Here is a 23,856-nt window from a genome sequence, read left to right on the forward strand (position 1 = left end):
GTCTGTGCTCACTCAGGCTTCACTGATGTCGCCGAAACACATTACAGGCTCCAGGGAGAGAGAGAGAGAGAAATCCATCTGTGTGAGAGTGCTGGGCCGGTTAGTGCGTCTGGCTGATAGAGCAGTCTTTGATGGCAGAGATAGCACAGACGCCAGCCTAAATGCGGCCTGTTAGTGAGTTGTAAGTTGCCCTGTAGTGATAGTTGTCTAAAAAATCAGAGCCGTACCAAGTCATAGCTGGAGCCTGGGGACGGGGGATTCGTGAGGGGAGGCTCCAGCTCACAATGTTTATTATACATAGGCTTATTATGTTTCAGTCTTTCCCAGTAAGAAGGGTCCCGCAGTCCCCCAAGAGCAGCCTCACTGTCCAGCCAGAGTCGGAAAAACAGAACGCTCTGTTCTGTCAAGAGTGGCGTCAAAAGATGAATTCTGTCCACTATAAAACTGCACTCTTTCTTGTTCCCCATTCTCCCTCCTCTTTGCTTTGCTCTCTCTCTCTCTCTCTCTCTCTCTCTCTCATAAACATACAAACACACTCAAGTCTGTCTCCCCCTCTGCCTGTCAGCCCAGTGGTAGAGTCTAATAGCTGGAGGGGAATCTAATCCTTGGCACAGGATAAGAGACTCCAACTCCCCCTCCTTTCCATCTCTCTCTCTTTCTCTCTCTCTCTCTCTCTCTCTCTCTGAGCTGTGGAGGAATGAGTTCATCTTTTCAGAATTCCCTGGATTAGAGGGGGATGAAAAAGAGAGGGACGTGGGCCTGCAGTTTGGTGGGAAGAGACGACAAGCCCTCTCAGCTTTGCTGCTGTTTCTCTCTCTTTTTCTCTCTTTCTCTGGTCTCTCTGTGGATGTGAGTTCTTACCCCGAGGCAGATCTTTTCTCTCGGCTCTTGTTCTCTCTTTTCTTCTCTGTGTGGTGCTTTTAAAAGCATTACTGGATAATAAGAGTGGATTGTCATTGAAACTCTTGAGACCTTTTTGTGTACTTTAGTAGTAATTACTCCCAGCTCGCCCTGCTGAAGAGCCGGGGTGGTAGGGATGGGACGGGATGTGTGTGTGTGTGTGTGGGGTGGGGGTGGTGGGGTGGTCCCAACTTTAAATCCCTACGCCTATCTCTCTCTATTTTTTTTCCACTCCTTTGTTAACATGCCTTCTGTTTGTCTGCTGCTACACACACAAGCAACTAGGACAGTTCTAGGAAACATTTGTAAGTAGTTTGGAAACTTTGCTTTGTGTTCAGACTTTAATATAATGATAGTTTGCATTTCTATTTACAAATATGAACAACAGAAACCTGACACCTAGGGTTGGACGGTTAGCAGCTCAGTTGCTCAGTTAGTTGTAAGAGAGAGCACCTAAAGAACCTCATCGGCGGAAGTCTTTGCAGGGTTCCTCAGCTACAATGGGTTCTGGTCTGCAAATGATAAGTTGGCACCATCTTGCTGAGCTTGAGAACCGCACAGCAGTGGAGAAAAGTATCCAACGTACCTCAAGTTGTGCCACCGAAAACACAGACGTGGCATTTTCCCGCATGCCATAGAGGAATATATAACACACTGCGAAGGCCCTGCGCAGCTCTACTGCGCAAATAACACTTTATCTGTGGTTCTGTGCTTTTTCCAAAGCTTCTATAACTTGACACGCCCACGAGTGCCATCATGGAAGAACCTACTCTTCGATGGTTCCAACCGAGGACAAAGTTTCCTGCTTTGTAAACCATTTTATGTTGGTGAAATCGCCCAAATCACCGTTCAGAATTACGCTAGTGAACGAGAACATAACTGGTTTATTGTTGGTAGGAAAGAGCTGCTGGATGTGGTGCACACTGACAGTCCATTCAAAAGACATTAGAACGTTACTTAATAGTGAAATAAATATAATGAAGGCAGTTTATTTAAACAGTGGTCCATTGACCAATTTTGATTGGAATGGCCATCCGTAATACGAAACTGGGATAGTTATACTGGCCTCATGCTCTCATATCAGCCCACGGGGCCTTTATAGGTTTATAGGTTATGAAGAAATCCGAGGTCATTTACCGAGATGTTCAAGGGCAACACTTGAAGATTGTATGGTTTATCTAAATTTGTGTCCAGTCACTACAAGCAACATGCCCTGCCTTTGATACTCCTATCCCTTAGTGAGTGGCTGGAGGAGGAGAAGTGTGTGTGTACAGCCCTGGAGTGGTTTCCATGGAGCACTTTCCTTGTTGGTGAATAATCTCGCTCTTTGCCCTGTGAAGCACGGGATGAGAAAAGAGCTATGAAATGCACTTGTTTACCCAAGTGATTGTACTGCAGTTTTAACAGGGCATTATGTGCGAGCGTGGACATTCAAAGGGAACGCCTTCAGGCATGTGTGTGTGTGTGTGTGTGTGGTGTGTGCGTGCTCTACTATTTTGGAAGAAGTCTACCGATGAAGCAGAACAAAACGCTGGGCAGAAATAAAAGCCTCCTGTCCAAATAGTTGTGTGTTTATACCGTGAAAGGACCCAGCACCATTTGAGGTAGTCCTTTTTTTTTCTTCTCCATCTCCAGCACAGACAGTGTAAAAGGCCTCTGTTGACTGATCTCAGTTGGACACGCTCCTGAATTATCACCTTTGATCCACTGTTTGAGTGCGGTTTGCTAACGCACTTAAATCATTCTGCTCCGACTGAAAGCTTTAATGGTGACGTGCCTCACACAGCAGCATCACACAGTCCTCCTTCAAAGCTCTAGCCCTTCTCCACGCTCTTGAGTTCTTGAATGGGAGTCTCTTTTCACACTCATAACCAGGACATGACCCAGTCACTTTCCCCAGCAAAGTTTGGGTCTTGCATCATTCACAGTTGTAGTGACTAAACGGTATTTAACAGTGTTATGGAAATCCCTGTAAACATGACACACTGTCCTCGGAATGAGCATTACACATTATACAAGTGTGTAAAGTAAACAAAAGTAGGATTATGGACTTTCTGAAAATATAGCATATACGCGGACCCCATGTGTTGCAGCCTATCATCCAGAGGTTGATTCCTGGTGAGAGCACAGTTGGCCTTGCTAATGAATAGTGCATTTGTTGCTTAGCTGATATAGCAGATCTGGACAGTTAGCATTCTCCTCCAAGTGCGTGTTTAAATAGTAGTGTATAAGCAGCAGTTTAAAAAGAAGCCATAGTTGGCTTCAGTTCTCTCAGAGAAAGCATGTACTTGTCCTCATACCATAGTGACTTCGTATATGACTGGTGTAGTCCTAGTTAACGAGTGGAACTGGGGATGATTGTAGGAGAGAGAGAGAGGGAGAGAGTAATATGTACGTTATGGTTGGCATGCATCAAGCTACAGTGAAATGTTGTAGATTTTCCTGTTTGTTTTTGAGCTCAGGCTCAGGGAGAAGGTCTCCACTGGCTGCTTGAAGCATGCGTGTTTGTCTGTGTCTAAAGAGACTGACATATAGAGGAGACAGTTGTGAGAATATAATGACGATAATAGCACCTGCTACTTTCCTAATGGATAAACGGAGCTGTTGGGAGGTGGAGGGGTTAAACAGATGCAAAGTGGCGTAATTGCTCCCAGCTTTCTTTCCTTGCTCAGTGTGTGCGTGTGTGTATGTGTGTGTGTGTGTGTGTGTGTGTGTGACTGGGTGCCTGTACCCGTGATCTGCTCTGAAATGAGGGGGACGCAGATCCTCAGAAACCGCACGGATATATGTTCTGAATGCTCTCAAATGGGACATCAGATGTTCTTCAGAGTGTTCTCAGCTGCCCCTGGAGAGGACTGTGGTTATTCTAATGAATACACAGATGCTTACAACTCATATTAGTGTCCATTTACTCCACTGGGTAATAGAATACAGCCTATGAAGTTTAAATCGTGCATTATCTTGACTGAGTGGGTGATGAAGGACCAGGGAGAGCATCAGGACCCAAACGTTTGGTTTTGTTAGTGACACGGCCGGTCTGAACAGAGCGCAGAGATTATCTGCAGCTGATGGTGTTTTCTGCTGGAGGCAGGAAATTAGTGAAGGTTCAGCTGTGAACATACTGTGTGCAGTAACAAATGTACAAAATCTACTACTGGGACCTTTTTTTATGGCCATTACTGCAGTTCTTTGCTATAAATTTCTTGCAGCCATAACACCTGAGCATCGGGACATTCAAATCCACTGAAACAAGGTTCAGAACTGGCCATATCTTGGATGGGAGACCTCCAAGGAAATTTTGAGCAGCTGCTGGAGGTGGTGCAGTTGGAGCCAACAGGAGGCGCTCTACTTGTGATCTGTGTGGATCCCAATGCCTGAGTGCAGTGTCTGGGACACTGTATTGAAGAAAAGTAGCTCGTTGCTTCAGATGAGCTGTAACACAGAGAATCTCTGAGGCATTCTTTCAAAAGGTGGTGGGGTGTCCCAAGCGTCTGTCTAAATCGAACCCTGTGGTCACTTCTAGTCTTCTAATTATATTCATCACTATCACCATCAGTCTCCTTTCTACCTAGTGGTGTCTTTCTACGGACATAAAACATTGTTAGGGTTGGAGGTACAGTGGCGCTGCAGATAGGGTCTCTGCTGTATGGCCAGAGCCGGCTGCATAGGGCCCCGCAAATTAACAAAGGCCCCCTCGTGTCAAGTAAACAAGAGTTAGTGTATCATCAGATGATGAAGTGAAACTATCATTCAGGAAATGAAAAGAGGAAACGAAGACTCCACAAGACTGAGATGTGGGAGCAGCAGTCAGGTAAACGTGTGACTGCTCTTATCAAGGTTGCATTGCTAATAAATAATAGTCTATGCCACAGTATCAAGAACCAAACTTTGAAGCAGATAAGTGAACAAATACTGATGTTTTTATATTACCTAAACTTCCCCAAACACACCAGTACACTCTAAAATGTCCTTACTATTCCATGGCACATTAAAAACTGGCGTAGTTACTTCCAAGTGCTAAGTTGAGTTCTTTGAAGTTTCAGTTCCACCTTAAATGCCGCTGCAGTATTCACACAGTCACACTAACACTGACATACTGACAAATGACGTTTTCATTTAACACCTTAAACACCTGGACAAAACTTGTGCATTGTTTAAGGTGGCACAAAGCTGCAAGCTGGAGGAATAGACAACTAGGTTTGCTTCTATTTTTTTTATTCCACCTTAAGTGCTGCAGCTGTTACAGAATGGCCTACAGAGTTCAGGTAGGAGGGCCCCTTGTCAAAATTTTGCTAAGAGCCCCAGGAAAGTCTGGACCGGCTCTGCGTAAAGCTCCAGAATCTCAAGGTCCTGGGTGACTCAGATTCCTTGGGGGATTGTGTCTCAGTTTTTTCGCATGATCCAAAAACACGTGCTGGTGGATTGGCTTTGTGACATTGTGTGACATTGTTTATTGGTGTAGGGGGCGTGACTGGGTGAGTGTTTGATGCCCTGTGATGGACTAGCGCCCTGTCAATGGTGGTGTTATGGCCTTATGCCTGACCCTGAATGGGATGAAACGGTTACAGAAAATGAATGAATGAATGAATGAAAAACTTAGCAGGCTATAATATCTGTTTGGAGAACATCACTCTTACAAATTCAAGTGTGATTGTGATGTAAAAGCAATGCCTCGGTCAGCACTAACACACACCGATGGTGAACTGCCTCCGTTTCTGCACATATGTTAATACGGCTGGTGAAAAAAAACGGAGCTGGCTTTACGGCTGACTGGAGCCACAGAGCCGTCCTCATGCTGGTGAGCTCCGAGTGCACTTCATTAGCACAGAGCTGCTTGAGTGCACTCGAGTGTGTGAGTGGGTACAGCGGTGTGTGAGCTGGTGGCTCCTGTGCGTCCTGAGCGTCTCACTGATGGCGGTCTTGGAGGGGGGCAACCTGTGCATCCTGCTTGTTTTCAGCTGATGTGCATTTTCCAGGTCTACTTGCCTCTCTCAAACAGACAGCCAAACATTGCGCATGTGTGTGTGTGTGTGTGTGTTTAACTGCTTTAAAACGGCAGCTCACACAGAGCAATTACAGCGGCGCTGAAATACAGAAGATGATTTGAAGATGACGAACATGAGAGCTCCGGTGGAAAAAACGAAGACCCTGCATTAAAGTAGACACGTCAACAGAGGGGAGAGAGAGAGAGAGAGAAGGGGACAGGGAGAGGAGGGGCAGACAAAAAGGCCAAAGAGGCTGCTCTGATTATTTCCAAACAGAACTGTGTGTGTTAGTTGACGGAGGGAGAATGAAGACAGAGAGAGGAAAGAAAACAGTCTGTAAAAGAAAGATGGACTAAAGGAATGAGAACATAAGTGAAAGAGTGATGACATTTTTGTTGGGAGATTACCCTGAGCTTGCCCTTCACAGGATACATTCTCCTTTATTTCTCTCTCTCTCTCTCTCTCTGACACACAATCATGGAGCAGTGCTCAGCGAGACATGACCCAGCCAAAACACACACTTCACTCCAAAACAAAAACACAGCCTGATATTCTCTTCAACTCTCACACACTTCAATAGCATAGAACAGCTCACACACACACACTCACGACACAATTAGGAAAAGTCGGGACCTGCTGCGATGAACGTTAGTCCTATGTTAAACATTAAATCGATTATTAACTTTTGCTCTTTAGACCTCTCTCTCTGCTCCGCGTAGAGCACTGTGCAACACAGAGATCACCAACATTTTCAGATGTAAACCTAATAAATGCATTTGCAGTCCTAACAACCGTGCATGACCCGGTTATTAAATGCGACATTCACGATTGTAATAAACAAAATGTTTTTATGAAATTCTGATGTTTTCATGCTCGAAACCGGTCTAATGAGTTTACGAAGCCCCAGTGTCAGTAAACAAGTAAAAAAACAAGATGTCTCAGTCTGGTATGCTAGGCTCTCTCGCGCGCTCTCTCTGTCTCTCTCTCTCTCTCTGCTCATGGCACAGAAAAGGCATCTGTAGTTCTTTTAGACAATGGAGACAATCATGTTCAAATTGCTCTGACCTCTTCTGAGTCCAGATCTCAGGATATTACAGAATGTGCTTGACGTTTGTAGATATGAAGAAGCATCTCAATCTCTTTGAAAAAGCTAAAAGCAAGTCTCTCAAAACCCCAATCTAAATCATGGTCTTTCTGACATAAAGTGTGATCTCTGAGTTTTGCACAGCACTTTATTTTACTACAAACGGAACAGCATTATTTACTGTCTCCCCTGGCTTCATTGTGTAGATTACGACATGAATCCTTGCTCTTCCTTTACTTTGTGCTTTTGTGTGTGATACAGAGTGCACACTGCATGTAAGACTGTGTCTGCGTTCAAAGTATGCAGAAATCATAGCGACCAGAGGGCTATAAAGGCTGTGGAGGAGGGGGCGCGGGGGGAGCTGCCTTGCAGGCTAGCGCAGGATCTGAGGAATTCACTAATGGTAACATTCAGGGGCCCAGTGAAGAGGGGCCATTTTAGTGTGTGTGTGTGTGTATGTGTGTGAGTGAAACCACACTTCTACTCCCCCACCCACACACATCCAGCCCCTGTACCACAGCCCAGCTCGCATGGCAGCACTAGTCACACCCCCCACCCCCCACCCCTCCCACATTAGAGCTGTAGATCACGCTGAACAGGCCAGAATGTGCTTAATATATAATGCATGTGCTAGTTGTGCACTGCTTATTTTATGTGTAAGAGATATTAAATCACCAGTGTATGTGCAAGTGTGCATGCGTATAGAGCGCAGTTCAGCCTCTTTTCCCAGTCAGAACGGCTCTTGCAGTTTGTTGTTTGCAGGGAGATGTTTCCACTTGTAGTTGTAGGAGTTTGGTTGGTTAAGATCAAAGTAATGAAAACACATTCAAAGATGTTGAGGTATGGGCTCTGGGGTGGTCAGTGTATCATCCTTTACTCAGTAATAACTTAATGTGTCGTCTTTTCGCAGTTGAATTAAGGACAGAGACACAATTATAGATTTTTTTTTCAGATATGAAGCCAGGATGTATCACGTGGATCAAAGTTTTTGCTGATTTACTAGGTCCTGTATGTTTTAGTAATAATTCATTTTCCTTCAGTTATGTTCCTTTGATCTCCTCAAGATATATCTCTGGAAAAAAAATGAATGACTTATATTTAATGGCTGTTTGGAGTGTAAGTTAAATAAATAAAGGCAATGTCTGACCCTTGCATAGTAGTGTGTATATTTATATGTGTGTGTGTGGCCTATTTATAATGTGCATATATTTGTCCAGGCCGGGCCGCGTGTATCAGCGGTGCTCCACCTTAAAAGCTCTGGGTAATGGGCCAGGGGCGGTCATTAGGGCCGGTGAAAGGAATGGGGCCACAGAGCGGGCCCTTTAAATCCCCCTCTGCCAATAGACTCTGTGAAGCAAAATAATGGCATCACTCTGTGTGCGAGTTAATGGGAGCCGATAGGGCGAAGCCTGGGGGGTCAGGGGGTCACGAGCTTGGGCTAAGTTGTCAGGGAGCTGAATGCCGTCCTCCTGGCCCGCAGCAGGAGCAGGGAGGGAGGGGACATTCACTCCCACCCACCCACCCAAAGCCCACCCCCTTACAGGAATGTAGAGGGAGAGAGAAGCCAAGAGAGAGACTGAAGGTTGTTGGGGGGATAAACCGGATGTGATCTCATAACCCTTCCATCCCACCATGGATGTTTTCTCCGTCTCCAGAGGAAGACCACAGAAGCAGAAGTGTACACAAACGTGTGTAAAGCCGAGTCCTATGGAATATAGAAGTGTGTGTGTGAGGCAAAGTTCGGCATGTATCCTGGGAGTTATAACTCACTGGGAGAGTGCAGGGCTTTGGCACCGAACACAGTCCACAGACACGGACTCCCCAGCCATGAAAAGTGAATTAGCGAGCAGATTTACAGTGGAGGTGGACTTCTGGGTCTACTCTCTTTTCTGTCTTTCTCTCTCAGCAAACTGCAGGTGTGATCGGCTGCCCGTGTTTCAGTAGCCATGTGACCAGAGAAAACCAGGGTTAATAAATGACCAATTTACAATCCTCTTTGTGATCTTTAGAAGTAAACAAGCTGTTTTGTTACAGCGCTGTGATTTGTATCTCATTCGAAATGCAGTCAAGGCTGAAACACTTCTTATAACTTCAGTAAACATGGGAAGGGACCAAACGGCTAGAGGAAAAATAGGCTTATTTATTGTGTAAAATCTACGCTTATATAATACTTTTGTAGACACTCAACACACTTTACGTCCTTTGGAATGTTAGGGGTTCATCACCACCATAACTGTGCGGCATCCACCTGAATGAAGCGATCGATAGCAGCCAATCCAAGCCAGTACTCTCACCACTCGTCAGAGAGGAAAAGAGAGAATGACTGAGCCAGTTTTTGAAGATAGGGATCGTTATTAGACCAAGTGTGGCTACAGTGGTACATTACATTCACCAGAAATCAGCTATATGTCTCAACTGAGGGACAGAGCCATTAGTTCAGTACAGTGTCCCTGTCACTGCACTCAGGCATTGGGATCCGCACAGGCCTCCAGCCTCATATCTAGCTACTGGCCAAGCCCAAACTCCTTTACCTTCAGTGGAATTGCAAGTGATCAGGTGCTATAGCTACTGGCTGTTTCTTTTCTTTAACGTCATATATTTTATTTTATTATTATTACTTCATTTCTTTCAAGTGAATGAAAGTTCATGGTGTAGTGTATGGATTGGTTATTGAGTGCACTATACATCAAACTGTATATAGGATCATTAGATTTTCTAATGAATAGGCCCACTTAATAGTTTGCAGACATCTTTGCTTAGGAGGCTGTTTGAAAGCAGTTTCTGGGTTGTGTAATCCAATAATAAACTTTTCATGGTCTTAAAACATGAAGCAGACAAGGGTGCTTGTGTATAAGAGTAATCTGACATGAACCCTCTTGAGTGGTGCCCTCTTGAGGCAGTGCACAAAAATGCAACATCAGTGTCTTGTTTATTCTCCACAGTAACACCTCAGATTTAGGCAGAGACATCCTTAGTAATTCAGATATGTTAGAACAGGTAAACAATGAAATCCTGGGAGTTTAGGATTACACCGTACCTGCTGTGGCACATATTGCAGGCTTGAGAGGGCAAATACAAAAAACTCTTACCATAAATAACACACCACTATAGTGTATTTCTTTAGATTTGCACTGGAGGTATAAAGGAAGCATAGCTAACAACCAGTGAAAGCTTAAATACAACAGCTAGCTTCAAGCACACTTTTTACTTTTTAACCAACTCTCTGTCTCTCTCTGTTCCAGATGCCAGCCTGTCGCCGGACGCCCCCAAGCAGACGCACTGGTGCAGCGTGGCGTACTGGGAGCACCGCACGCGGGTGGGCCGCCTCTACCCGGTGTACGAGCCTTCTGTCAGCATCTTCTACGACCTACCTCAAGGCACAGGCTTCTGCCTGGGTCAGCTGAGTGGCGAGCGGCGCAGTGGCACTGCCCAGCGCACGCGAGGCAAGATTGGCTACGGCCTGCTGCTCAGCAAGGAGCCCGACGGCGTGTGGGCCTACAACCGCAGCCAGCACCCCATCTTCGTCAACTCGCCCACGCTGGAGTCCGGCCCTGCCCCCCGCGGCCTGCTGCTGGTGCGCAAAGTCATGCCCGGATACTCCATCAAAGTGTTCGACTATGAGCGCTCTGCACTGCTGCTTCGGCAGGGGGTGGAGCCTCCTCTCCCGGACGGCCCCTACGACCCCAACAGCGTTCGGATCAGCTTCGCCAAGGGTTGGGGTCCCTGCTACTCTCGCCAGTTTATCACCTCCTGCCCCTGCTGGCTCGAAATTCTCCTCAACAACCACAGATAACACACGCAAAAACAAACTGACTCAAACTCTGACTCCTTGACACGTGCCGAGAGACCATACGGACGCCCCCAGAAACTATCCCAAATATCATCTACTTAGATTTAATATAAAGTTTTATATATTATATGAAATATATATTATACTTGTAAATACTGGAGTCATTTTTACAATGTAATTATTTATGTATGGTGCAATGTGTACATGGACAAGTGAAAAACGAAAAAAAAAACAGGAAATGCACTTTGGCTTATATATTATATATATAAAAATATCTATAAAGATAAAGAATCTTTCAATACCAATTTGAAAAATTATACAGCAAAAATAGGATGAGCCTGGTTTTGGTGTATAGTTTTCGTATATTATTAATATCCAGACAAAAAGCTAACACCATTCACACATTGATAATAAAGTATTCGCATTATACATCTTGAGCTGCTTGCTTTTCTGTTTCACCCTCACCTCCATGACCTCAGCGGTTACCAAAGGAGATCTTTCACAATGCTGCAGATTCTTTCATATCAAATAATAAGGGGGCAGTCATTTTCACAAAACACGGTGACCACTTGGTGAAGCACCGAGTGCTTTTGTGCTCATAGCAAAGCTTTCCAAATGTATGCACAAAGAGGGGAATTTCTCATGTTCTACCACAGGCTCCAAAGTGTCTAGCAGTCGAGTAGGCACTATGAAAGGACCCCCTGCAGCAGTGCTTGTCTAACTTGCCAGTAGCTGGTTTTCTGATACCTGTCTTTTGTGTAAAGCCCAGAATGGATGTGTTGTAGTGTTGTCTGTAGACTATCACTGGAAGTACATCCGTCTTTAGAAGGTTCCCCCAGGTCTGTGAAAGGGGCCACTGGAATTCCTATCAAGTCAGTATTATACAGTAGACTCTAATTCTTGATTCTCTCTGTTCCCTTCTTTGGTTAACAAGAGGAACCCAAAAAATAGAACCTTGTCCAAGATATTCATCTCGTTACCCTCTGAAATTGGAGGAGGAATGCAGGCGTTGAACATGACTTCAGTAAAACCGTGTTTCAACCGGTGTTGCTTCTTTTATATTGCAAAAGTCTGGAACTAAACTATGCCATTTGGTCAACATTTTTAAGACTGAACTTTGGTTATTTTGGGGTTTTTTGGATCTGCATTCTTTATTATAGCTTTGTTAGGCCAAAATCCTATTTCATTCCAAAGTCCAAAGCACACATCCTTGCACCTCCCAGACACCAGTGTTGCCTCCTGCCGCCCTGATTGGAAGATGAACGGCTGCAGCCAGAGTTCCTTGAGGTCCCTGAGAGCCTGAGTGGCTGATGCTTAGAAGAGGGGAGGAGCTGGGTTTAGTGGGGGAAGAGGCCTGGCCCAATTTCCTCATCCACAGCTCCGGCTAAATCCAGCCTGCATGCTTGCTGAGAGACGAACATCCGTAGCGGCCACAGTGGTTTTATAGGCCCGGCTGTGCTTCTCCTCACAATGACTGACCAGAAAAGGAGGAGGCGGTGGTTCCAGACCGGCCACACTGATAGATCCCCAAGTGCACATGCGCGGATATCTCGGCTCTCTGAGGGTCCCTGGGGAAGGCCAGTGCGGGACGTGGTCAGGCTGGATGTGGCCATGTTGGCTTCCTTTCTAATTGCGGGTGTTGCTTGTCAGACTGGATTGAGGAGGAGGGTTGAGGGATGAGGTTTGGAAAGAGGGGATTGTAGTGGACTCTACATCCAGTTTCCAGCAACGATCTGACTGCGGCAGAAAATGCTTGTCTTTGACACATTCTCTTTTGAGCACAAACAGAAACAACTCCTTGAAGTGAGCACTGAGCATGACCTTACAATTGTGTGTTGTTCTTGCAGTAAATGTCGTTCATGGAGCACTGGTTCCCAATCCTGGTCCTAGAGTACCTGTGCCTTGCAGAGGTTAGTGTTTTCTAGCCCATATGCTGCAGGGAATTATCACATCTCTGTCCTGAATTAGGCGTATGGGAGGAAGGACAATGATTAAACATGATGGATAGAGCAACACTAAGGCCATGGTAGGGAGCTAATATTAAAAGCAGAATCTGGCTGGATTAGTGTTGGCAGAGGACTTCTGTAATGAAATATAATTTGCTAAAAGAGGAAAAAAAGTGTGTGCAGTTTTCCTCAACTGCCACCGATTGGAATGCAGACTGAAACACTGACCAGATGTTCATCGCAGAGTTAAGGCCTTGTCCGCACTTACATTGGTAAGTGGATATTTCTACATTCAGTGGCTTTTCATCCACCCGCAAACTGCATTTTTAATGTTACTGAACATGAATCTTTTAGGAAACCTCTTCCAGGGTTAAGATTTTCAGAGACTCAGTGTTGTCATATAGACAAGGTTTGATATAACAAGAGTGTGCCATCACTTCCTTTTCTCATCTGTTCACATAAAGCAATTTTTTTCCAATTGTTAAAGGTATAAAACACAGCCAAAATTTAGCAGGTTGTACATTGCTAAGAAGATATTTACATGTAAATTTACAGCTACTCTTAAACCTCACTGAAGTCATAGTCAGTTCTCCATCCAGCACTCTGACAAAAAACAAACCCATTTTGGAAGAAGCCCGGCCCGACCTCTAGTTGGTGGACAGCTCAATCGCGTGAGACGTTTCGCTTGTCAAGGACATTGCTTTGGTTTTTGCATAAACTGCTTTGCCGAAAGGTTAAAGGTCAGACCACTGTAATGTGATTACTCAACAGTGGGTTTTTAACGTTCTCTTGTGAACAGAGACTTCTTACAAAAACCCTACGTGTGTGAATGGGAAGTTTTAAAAAATGACCACGTATGTGTTGACTACGCCTAAGTGACAGGACACCAGTAACCAGTTCTGTTTGCACGAGAGTCGACTGGACTGAGAAAAATGACACACTCACTCTGGAATTCTTACTTCTACCAGTCTAGAAGTAGCTGTAAGTTCGGTCTGGATTAAATTCATGGATCTCTGTAAATCTGTAAATATTTAAATTACGAAAGTTGGGTCAGTAAAACCAGTCTGGGCTTTAGAAACTGTAAACATCCTGTTCTGCGATCGACAGGGAAAAGATGCACTGTGTCCTGGTGAGCGTATGACTGGAGCGCCTAATTGAAACAAGTTGAGCAAACATGACCCGCGCCCCACAGTCTGTTAATGCGGTCCGTCCTCAAAGGTGCTGGAAGTTCTGGCTAAGCCCAGGCCTACCTCCCTGCCATCTCACGACAAGCTGAGGGCTCCATGGCCGCGGCTGTTCTTCCCTCTCTAGAGCCTGTGTGACGCCGGCCCCGTACCGAGTTCAAACGACTCAGAGGAGTGGCTCCTCTGTCGGCAACTGGGGGCCATTATCCCATGCTTTTGTGTGCGTGTCTTTATGGGAAAAGGGCCTGGACTAGTGCTGGGGGAAGATGGAGCTGGCAGGCTGCTCTACTGGGCAGAACTAGAGACCCATCCACATAGTGCACAGATTACACAAGGCACCACAGCGGGTACGAAAGGGCGCCTAATTAGAGCGGGCTTGGGCAAGGTCCAGAAAGAGGGAGAGGCAGGGAGAGAGAGGTCTGGGAAGGCGTCCTGCTTCTCATAGTTGTGGCAAAGCTGCAGCTCCAGCGTAGAGTGAGGGAGGGAGGGAGGGAGGGAGGAGAACGGAAAAGCCATGTAAGCAGCTTTGCAAGCGCGCTGCTACCTCAGGGATGGTATTGATTAAAGTCCTTTGCTTTAAGGCTCTTGCAGCAAAGTGCATCTAGGCTGCGCTGGACTTAACTGGGCCAGACCCCGACGCCATTCTGTTTACTTCTTTGGCTTCACAAAGACTGGAAAAGTTCAGAGTTTCGTTTGTTTCGTCTAAGTGACCACACATAGTTCTTTATGAATGGCAGCACAGATTTGGCACAGCACTTCTGCTTATGTGCCAAATCACTGTTTCTGCTGAGCATAGATCTAATTTGCTGAAAGAGGTCTGCAAAAAAAGTCTACAAAGTCGCTCTTTTTCTACTTGCACGCGAGTGCCTTGAGAGCCTGACGACTTTTTAAAGCACATTTCGGAAACCTTGTGATTATGGCCTCTGTCCTGCCAAAGCCTCACTGCATTCCACTGATTTTGGATTCCAGGATGCTGGTCCTCCTCCTGCCTGCTGTACTTGAATGCATGCGAGACAAGGGCCCAGTAAATGTACAAGTCGTTAAGACTTTTAATGCGTACACGGCAAGTCACTTAATGTCTTTTGCAAAACAAACTGAATATGGTTAGGAGGGGCTCTGAACAGACCTCAGTGGAATGGCATGATAGTCAGTGTAAGACTAATGAATGTGGCCTCTGCTTTGAACTCTGCTGAAGCCTTTGGCAAACTGGGCCACTGTTATGAACGGGCAAAAAAAAAACAGTCGGGCGCAAAAGACCAGTTTCAACCTGCAGGCAGAGAACAACATGGATAACATGGCTCCTTAATCAGTCTTCTCGCATGTTTGTGCTTTACTAAGCCTGCTTTTTATCGACACGTGTACTTTTATAAGTCTGAGAAATCAGATTTGAACGTCCGAGACTGTCCTACATTATGTCCCAAAGTTAGTCTCCTTGTAATTAGTAAACTCAGCTATTTTTAGCTGCACACATTGTGACCACTGATATTAAACTAAGCAAACACAGCTTGTATAATCCTTATAGAAAAGCATGGAATAAAACAGGACTGTCTGGAGCAATGACACCATTCCTAAAGGCTGTTTTATGCTTCTGTGTTGATTTAACAGAAAGCCTATGCTGTACCCTGTGCAAGTGCCCTACGTCATAGTGAGAGTTTGTACTTGTGTGTTGTTGTTTCTGTGTTGTTCTGCAATTACACCACCAAACCGTTCCTGGATTTTAGAACCGTGGTGCTCTCCAGTAAACCAGCCTGCATTTCCAGCAGTTTAGATAGGAACCGAAGATCATCATAAGCATGGGGGGTTGTGGAGTGTCACGGTTCCAGCATGGTTGTGGCTGAATTCATAGCCACCACATTAGATAAATGGACATAACAGGGTCATTGTTTAATCTTTGTCTTTAGCTTATTCAGATGTTAGCGAGATATGATACATATCTGTAAATGATGCAGAGCCCTGAGCATCCTGCTTAGCTTGTGAACAGTGGAGAAAAGTAGCCAACAGCCAGAAACACACAAACGGAGCATGTTCCCATTTATTTCATTCATTCATTCATTATCTGTAACCCTTATCCAGTTCAGAGTTGCGGTGGGTCCAGAGCCTACCTGGATTCATTGGGCGCAAGGCGGGAATACACCCTGGAGGGGGCGCCAGTCCTTCACAGGTTTTCTATTTTATTTCCGATTATTTATTTCTATAAGATGTTGTAATGCCCACAGAAGGTATCAGTATTCTTCCCACGTTCCAAATTTTATTTGTTCTGTGACATGCAAATCAGTGTCTGAGTAAATCTCTTGCCATTAATTTGCTGCTGTCTGCAGGTCTGTAGTGAGAAGAGAGGATTTCATCTTTCTGGACTTCCTTGGGCCAATCACAGATGTGGTCTGCATCTGAAGTGTAGTTACATACATGGAGAGGTGCGCGTCACACTACGACTTAGGGTATAGGGTGTAGGGGTCCCATTGACTTAGGAACAACTTGTTGCTTAGAGGCACAGGTACGACACTTGGCGTTAAAACCAAGCATAAACTAGAGGATTATAACTCTGTGGATTTCATATGAGTCACAGACTTGAACTGTACTCTCTGGAGTGATGGAAAACTATTCAATACATTAAGTATGAGATGGTGTGACCTAATCTTAGAACATCAGTGCCTGACATCACTAGTGCTGTTATGTCTGAATGCCATCAGATCCTCATAGAAATGTTCCAGCTTCTGGTATAAAACTTTCCTCCAGAAGAGCAGAGGCTGTAACAACCCACCCATTAACAATGGGTTTACACACCACCTCTAGTTCTGAAGTTTCATTCATACATTCATTCATCTTCTGTAACTATATCCTCCTGATCAGGGTCATGGTGGATCCAGAGCCTTCTCGCAATCACTGGGCACAAGGCAGGAACACACCCTGGACAGGGCAGCTTGCAAGTTGTCATCCAGTAATGAGTTACAGGAAGTCTGCTTATGTTTAACTTTATATAGCAAAGATGATTTCAGCAGCTGATAAGGACAAGGAGACATGTGTAAGCACTTTTCTTCTTATCACGCCCATTCAATTCCTACTGACCCACATTTATATTAGGCTGTTATCACTGGGGCTGATGATACGACGCCGCAATGCCTTTTGATGCTGGTTTATTGCATGTTGTCACATCCTGTTAGTCACTCGCCCACTGCATTCTGTTGATACAGCCCAGGCAAGGCACACGTTCGAAGGTCCTGTCTTGCTCTGCTCTTCCAAACACTGGACCTGCTCCTTTCCCCATTCTAAAGCCACACTTGTGATTTGCACCTTGTTTTATGGTGGGAGATAATGGCTGTCATGAATTTAGAGGTGGGACATTGTCAATAAACTTCAGAGTATTATTTAAGGGTTTTAACAGAAAGTCTATCCCACCCGTACCCCTTTGCTGTAGTGATGGATTCTTGTATTCTGGGAAGGCTTTACATTTGATGTTGCAACATTAACATCTGTGCTTGAATGTGTTCAGCCACCAAAGCATTAGTATGGTCAGGTTCTGTTGTTTGATAATAAATCCTGGATCACAAATTCCAATCAACCTCATCTCATATGGATTGAACAGTGGTCCATCACCCTAGAGATCACAAAATAGGTGTGTCCAAAATAGTGAGTAAAGGAGTGTCAATTTTGAATTCAGGTTTGGCACTAATGCACTATTGTCCAATTTTGAATTCAGGTTTGGCACTAATGCACTATTGTCCACCCAAACTGGGTGCTCCAGTTTCCTCCCACAGTCCAAAAACACACGTTGGTAGGTGGATTGGTGACTCAAAAGTGTCCGTAGGTGTGAGTGTGTGAGTGAATGTGTGAGTGTGTGTGTTGCCCTGTGAAGGACTGGCGCCCCCTCCAGGGTGTATTCCTGCCTTGCGCCCAATGATTCCAGGTAGGCTCTGGACCCACCGTGACCCTGAATTGGATACACGGTTACAGATAATGGATGGATGTAAGAAAGCCATCATTTAGTAACACAGAAACCAAGTTTTGGGTCTGTCCCAAAACCTAGTGAGCTGTCTGACTAGAAAGCATTTTACATCACAGTGTGTGTGCTCCCGACACGTAGGCTGTACCGATCCTTAGATTCTTCATTATGCTGTCTACTAATATATCTTATTTTGGCCTAATTTTAAGGCAGCATCGAAGCCTTCCTTAGCTGTGGGGACAATCCCAGGATGCAACGCAAGAACAATTCGAGTCCATTTCGCTCTTCTGCCAGTGCAAAAATATTTTAAATTGCAATAAAAACAGAAAGATTATAATCCACAGCACTGAAACACTGAGGCGACGCTAGCCGCTGAGGTAAAAAAAAAAAACATCGGTTGCGTGCGGTGGGAGGGAACAAGACATGATGCAATCGTTCTCTAACTACAGCATCTCAGTAATCTGCCTCATGAGGACAGACAACCTTTAGAATGCTGTTTACTTCAGTCAGTGCTTACCTAGACAGCTCACTAGGTTTTGGGACAGATATCATGAGTATGTTTTCCAGAACACAATAACATCTATAGAGCCTTTAGGGGTCTCTGACATGTCAGTTTTTTCCTGACTGCCTAACTTGAGCCTGGTCTCAGGATTCTGTTACATCTTTTTTAAAAAAAGACATGGTTTGTGACTAAATTGGCTCCCTAATTAATGAGGCACTATTTAGTTCACTAAGTAGCACTAAGAAACACAAGTGAGCCACACAAGTCTATTCATTTAAAAAGAATATCCCTGTTCAGATGTATACGAAAATCAAAAATGGCTGCATTATCATGCCAGTCCAGTAGGGGGCCATAGTACCTCTTAAAGAGAGGTGTCAAAACACCACAAAGATCTTAATAGTGCATTATATAATTTCAAATACAGCATCATTTACGTTATTCATATGTGGGAATCTGAAATCTGGTGCTAGTGTATGGCGTCAAAACAGGTTCTAAGGTTCTGAGAACCAAAAAACAGAATCCATAAGCAATAAATATCATTTTATAATTGAGAAAACTGTCATTGATATTGAGAGTTATAAAAACTGGTTTGTAAACAGAATATTTCCTGGAAGAATCTGTTTTTGCTTTCATTCCACCTTTTCTTGGTTGCGCTTCTCTCAGTCTCGCTTTCGCCTCCAGAAGTTTCTCGCGTTTGACTTTTGACGGGGATCGGGATCTAGACAGTCATTGGCTGCTAAAGTTAAGCCCCGCCCACACAGCAGATTCTGTGTTTGCCGGACAGTCTTTTTCCAGTCAGGGTAAGATTGACGTAACCGGGTGTGCCGAATCAGCTGGGTGGGCGGGGCTTAACTTAAGCAGACTGTCTAGATGCCATACTAATGTATGTGTACATTTTAGTTTTTGACTTGTAAGACACTATGTAGGGAGTGAGGAGCTATTCATATTTCAGCCAGAGACAGGCAGACTGTCAGTGTTTCCAAAAAAATTCATAAATTTTCCCTCTGCCACACAAGGAAACTGTGACAACTGCATTTTCAAAAATCTACACCTTGGAGATTGTCTGAGATCTAAAACAAGAGGCCTTTAAACTTTGGACAAGAGGCCAAAACAAAAAAGACAAAAACACATCAGTGTGGACTGAGCCTCAGACACTTCCACTATCCATTGCTTAGTAACAAAGAAACTCGCAATGCATCCTGGTCCACGATCAGCTCATGTTGTGGGCTACAATGTTTACTACAAGTTGCGAGTGCATTGTGGAAGATCGTAGTGCCCACTTACACTTTAGAATTCAGACACTGAGAAAAAAGGTGATGTACTCAATACTTCCCTAAAACACAAATAGGGAGCCATTTTGGACACTGCCGTGTTCTTCCTTGTGTGACTGTCTAACATAAATGCAGCCATAAAGAATGTCCTGTACATCAGCTGCAGTTCCATTTGATGAGGCAGTGCAGCCCAGCACATCTGGCCCCGGTACACACATTTAAGAGTAATAGCACATTAAGGAACAGGGAGAGAAAGATTACACAGAACGGCTGGAAGGTTTCCTGCTTGCGCTCTCTCATGAGGCAGCCTGCGGAAGTCTTCTCACCTTGGCTTAGAGCTTCCTAATTACAGAGAAGCAGCCGACCACACTTACCAGGACAAGCACACACACGATCAGCCACAACCTGTGTGTTTGTGCTGCTCGTGGAGGTTAGGGGATCCACAGAGAGAGAGAGAGAGAGAGAGTTTAACAGGAGGGTCTCTCAGTTTTGTTCCTAGGTTGTCTAAACGGCCAACACATTTGAGTACATTTGCCCATCCAACATTTTTTTTAAATGAAGGATGTTGATATGTAATATGTCCAAATGTGCTACAGTAACAGCTTCTACATTTCCAGGAAGGCTTTAAACTATATATTAGCACATTGCTGTGAGGGCTTGATGGCAGACAATGAGGAGGTTTCAGGGCTGATGTGAAATGAATAGTTCTGTAAAACAAATGCCACTCCAGCTCAATACAAAGGTTACTGTTTCCCATAGATTACCACAATACAGTGCTGGGGGGATTTATACTCCTCCAGGCACCACTTGGCCTTAAACATGAGACTTTACATTCATGTGCCACTGCTCAAGTGAATCTCATTGCAATTCATGCTCTTCATTACACCAGCTGTGCCTGTGCAACTGAACGTCTGTCCACAATGAATTTGGGGGGGAAAACAGCTGTTGTTTGCACCGATACAAATTTTTGACCAGTTAAAATCATCATTAAAACAGTACTAAATATTTAAAATAATAGTTTTTCCTTTACCTTTAACGCCGTCACTTTGGAGACATGAGATTTTAGTTTGATGTCAAAACAAGCCTCTGTTTGAGGTGCTCCTCAGCCCATTCTAAAGCATGAGTTTCCATGGCAGCTTTTGTGACTCCAAAAATAGTGAATTTTCCCATTCATATTAAAATATTATTGAATGCAAAGGTGAAAGTTCAAGAACCACAAACATACTTAAGTTCTTCTAAAAGAGGTCAATTCTCACTTTCAGAAACATCCTGAAAAATAAACATGCAGGGCCAGGGCCGCTCCCAGGTTAAGCTTAATAATGAATCACCGTCAAAATTACCTAACCCATAGAAATCCCTGTTGACATCAACGATTGCAAAATTACCTTCTCATTGTAGGTCATTGAGCCCAACGGCTTAATCTAAACATTTAATATGTTCCTAAATAGTGGGTTTTTATTGTAGTTTTGAATTTTACACATAGCTGTGGCCTGTGCATTCATTAAATATAAAATGAAAACTTAAAATCAGGTTTCTGTCATTTTGTACATTAAATACATTGAAAATGCTCCAGCCAGAATGTAAATTAGTGTAACTGAATGAAATGGAATATCTGTAACCCTTATCCAGTTCAGCGTTGTGGTGGGTCCAGAGCCTACCTGGAATCATTGAGCGCAAGGAAGGAATACACCCTGGAGGGGGCGCCAGTCCTTCACAGGGCAACACACACACTCACACCTACGGACACTTTTAAGTCGCCAATCCACCTACCAACCCACGCAGACACAGGGAGAACACACCACACTCCTCACAGACAGTCACCCGGAGGAAACCCACGCAGACACAGGGAGAACACACCACACTCCTCACAGACGGTCACCCGGAGGAAACCCACGCAGACACAGGGAGAACACACTAAACTCCTCACAGACAGTCACCCGGAGGAAACCCACGCAGACACAGGGAGAACACACTAAACTCCTCACAGACAGTCACCCGGAGGAAACCCACGCAGACACAGGGAGAACACACTAAACTCCTCACAGACAGTCACCCGGAGGAAACCCACGCAGACACAGGGAGAACACACCACACTCCTCACAGACAGTCACCCGGAGGAAACCCACGCAGACACAGGGAGAACACACTAAACTCCTCACAGACAGTCACCCGGAGGAAACCTACGCAGAAACAGGGAGAACACACTAAACTCCTCACAGACAGTCACCCGGAGGAAACCCACGCAGACACAGGGAGAACACACTAAACTCCTCACAGACAGTCACCTGGAGGAAACCCACGCAGACACAGGGAGAACACACTAAACTCCTCACAGACAGTCACCCGGAGGAAACCCACGCAGACACAGGGAGAACACACCACACTCCACACAGACAGTCACCCGTAGCAGGACTCGAACCCACAACCTCCAGGACCCTGGAGCTGTGTGACTGTGACACTACTTGCTGCGCCACCGTGCATATATATATTTATATAGTTTTCAAATATTACACTATTAAAACTATACAAAACAGAACTGTAAAAAGAGCATCAACCAAAATTTCAAACTTTGCTGCTAAGATTGCAAATTTGTGAGAGAATGGTCAATCACTCAATGCAAGATTGAAAATAGTTTGCCATACATCACATTGAGAAACAGTTCAGGAATTCCAGATTAATTCTGTGAGAAGGACCAGACCAGACAACACTGTTTAATGAGTCTGACCTTCAAGCCCTCACACAGCATTGCATTACAGTCTTGAAATACAGCCACACAAGTTCAGGAATATTAAGAAATCCAAATCTTCCACTGCATCAAGAAATGCATATTGAAACTTTGAAAAGAGAAAAAGCAAGCATAAATACATTGCAAAATCTCTAATCAGATGATCAGCTTGTTTTCTGGAAAATGGACCTTTAATGTATTGTGCCAAAGACAAACAGAAACCTCCAGACTGATATTGGAGAAAGATGCTAATGTTTGGGGGTGGGGTGTCAGCGACCATGGCATTGGTGATTAGCTCATGTTTATGTGTATATTAGGATTTTGGAAAGACATGTTGCTATCAAGGCAAGACTTTTCCTCGGAAGTCCATGGTTATTTCAGCATGTGCTACAAAAGCTTTCCTTTGTACACTTGGTTCTTGAATTGTTCTGACTGCTGTCCAGATCTGTCTCTCTGGCACATTAAAAGAAGATCAGACAACAGCAACCACAAACTGTGGAGCACCTGAAATCATGTATGGTATGTATGAGCAAGAACTACTTTGTCTTAACCCTGTCATACTACCATAGCTACAGCTTTTTTAGTTAGCTTTCTGGTAACCGCCAACCAGACTGCACTCCCCCTCTCTCTCACCCACTCTCTGGTGCTGGGTTCTCTTGCCTGGCCCATGGAAGCTTTTGTCTGGGTTTCTTTCTCCAGTCTCTCTGATGCCTCGAGATGTCCTGCTGCTCTCCAGGTGTTGCTCTGATCCAGCCCCTGACCCTGTGTGTCCCGTACAAGATCTTGGCCTTGTCTCACCTACAGTATCATGCTTGGTCTTGCATGGATGCTGTTTTATCCCAAATTACCCCTGCACCTGCTTTTACCTCCCACAGAATCACTGACCACCTCCTCCTTCCTCAGACTCATATATCACTAATATTCTACATTCACATTACTATAACCCATTTATCTGTCATCAGTTCACTTTTACTTATGTTTTGTAATCTGTTGTGCCCTCCGGTGTCGACTGGGTACGAGTCTTGGTTCCTTCCAAGGTTTCTTCCTCGTGCGCCGAGGGAGTTTTACCTTGTTGCCCTTGGCTTGCTCATAGGAGGCCTGGACCCGGATCTCTGTAACTTTCTGTTGTGAAAAGCACTATATAAATAAAATTTGATTGAATTTGAATGGAAAGAAATTGCACCCGCAACTAAAACAGTTAAAATCCCCAGTTGTGTGAAGGATTTATGAAGAACAGCCCAATAGAATTTGTCCAAAATTACTGTAAAAAGTTACATTATTTTTCTTAAAAAAACAGCATTTCTTAGATACAAGGTTTTGTCGGACAGCAACAATAATGGTGTTGGGACGTTATGTCCAGTTTCAACTGAAGCTGACTTTGCATCATTCCAGCTGCTGTAAAAGTGCACCCACTACATGGCAGTGAAGAGGCTTGTGCAGAGCTGGAGGTGTTTGTGTGCTACAGCTCCTCCCCCATCCCCCACCTTCCTAATTACAGGGTAAAAAGCAGCCTCGCTGACGTACGCGCA

General features: G+C 44.7%; 1 protein-coding gene across 1 annotated transcript in view; it reads left to right on the top strand.

Moving 5' to 3' along the window:
- Window positions 1-11,178, top strand: part of smad6b (SMAD family member 6b) — a 36,983-nt gene extending 25,805 nt beyond the window's left edge. Inside the window, exon 4 of the mRNA XM_066684785.1 lies at window positions 10,212-11,178. Coding sequence (XP_066540882.1) covers window positions 10,212-10,762 — 551 coding nt within the window. The 3' untranslated portion in view covers window positions 10,763-11,178. The remainder of the gene's footprint in view (window positions 1-10,211) is intronic.
- The last annotated feature ends 12,678 nt before the right edge of the window (window positions 11,179-23,856 follow it).

Source organism: Hoplias malabaricus, chromosome 11, assembly GCF_029633855.1.
Source record: "Hoplias malabaricus isolate fHopMal1 chromosome 11, fHopMal1.hap1, whole genome shotgun sequence".
Lineage (NCBI taxonomy): Eukaryota > Metazoa > Chordata > Actinopteri > Characiformes > Erythrinidae > Hoplias > Hoplias malabaricus.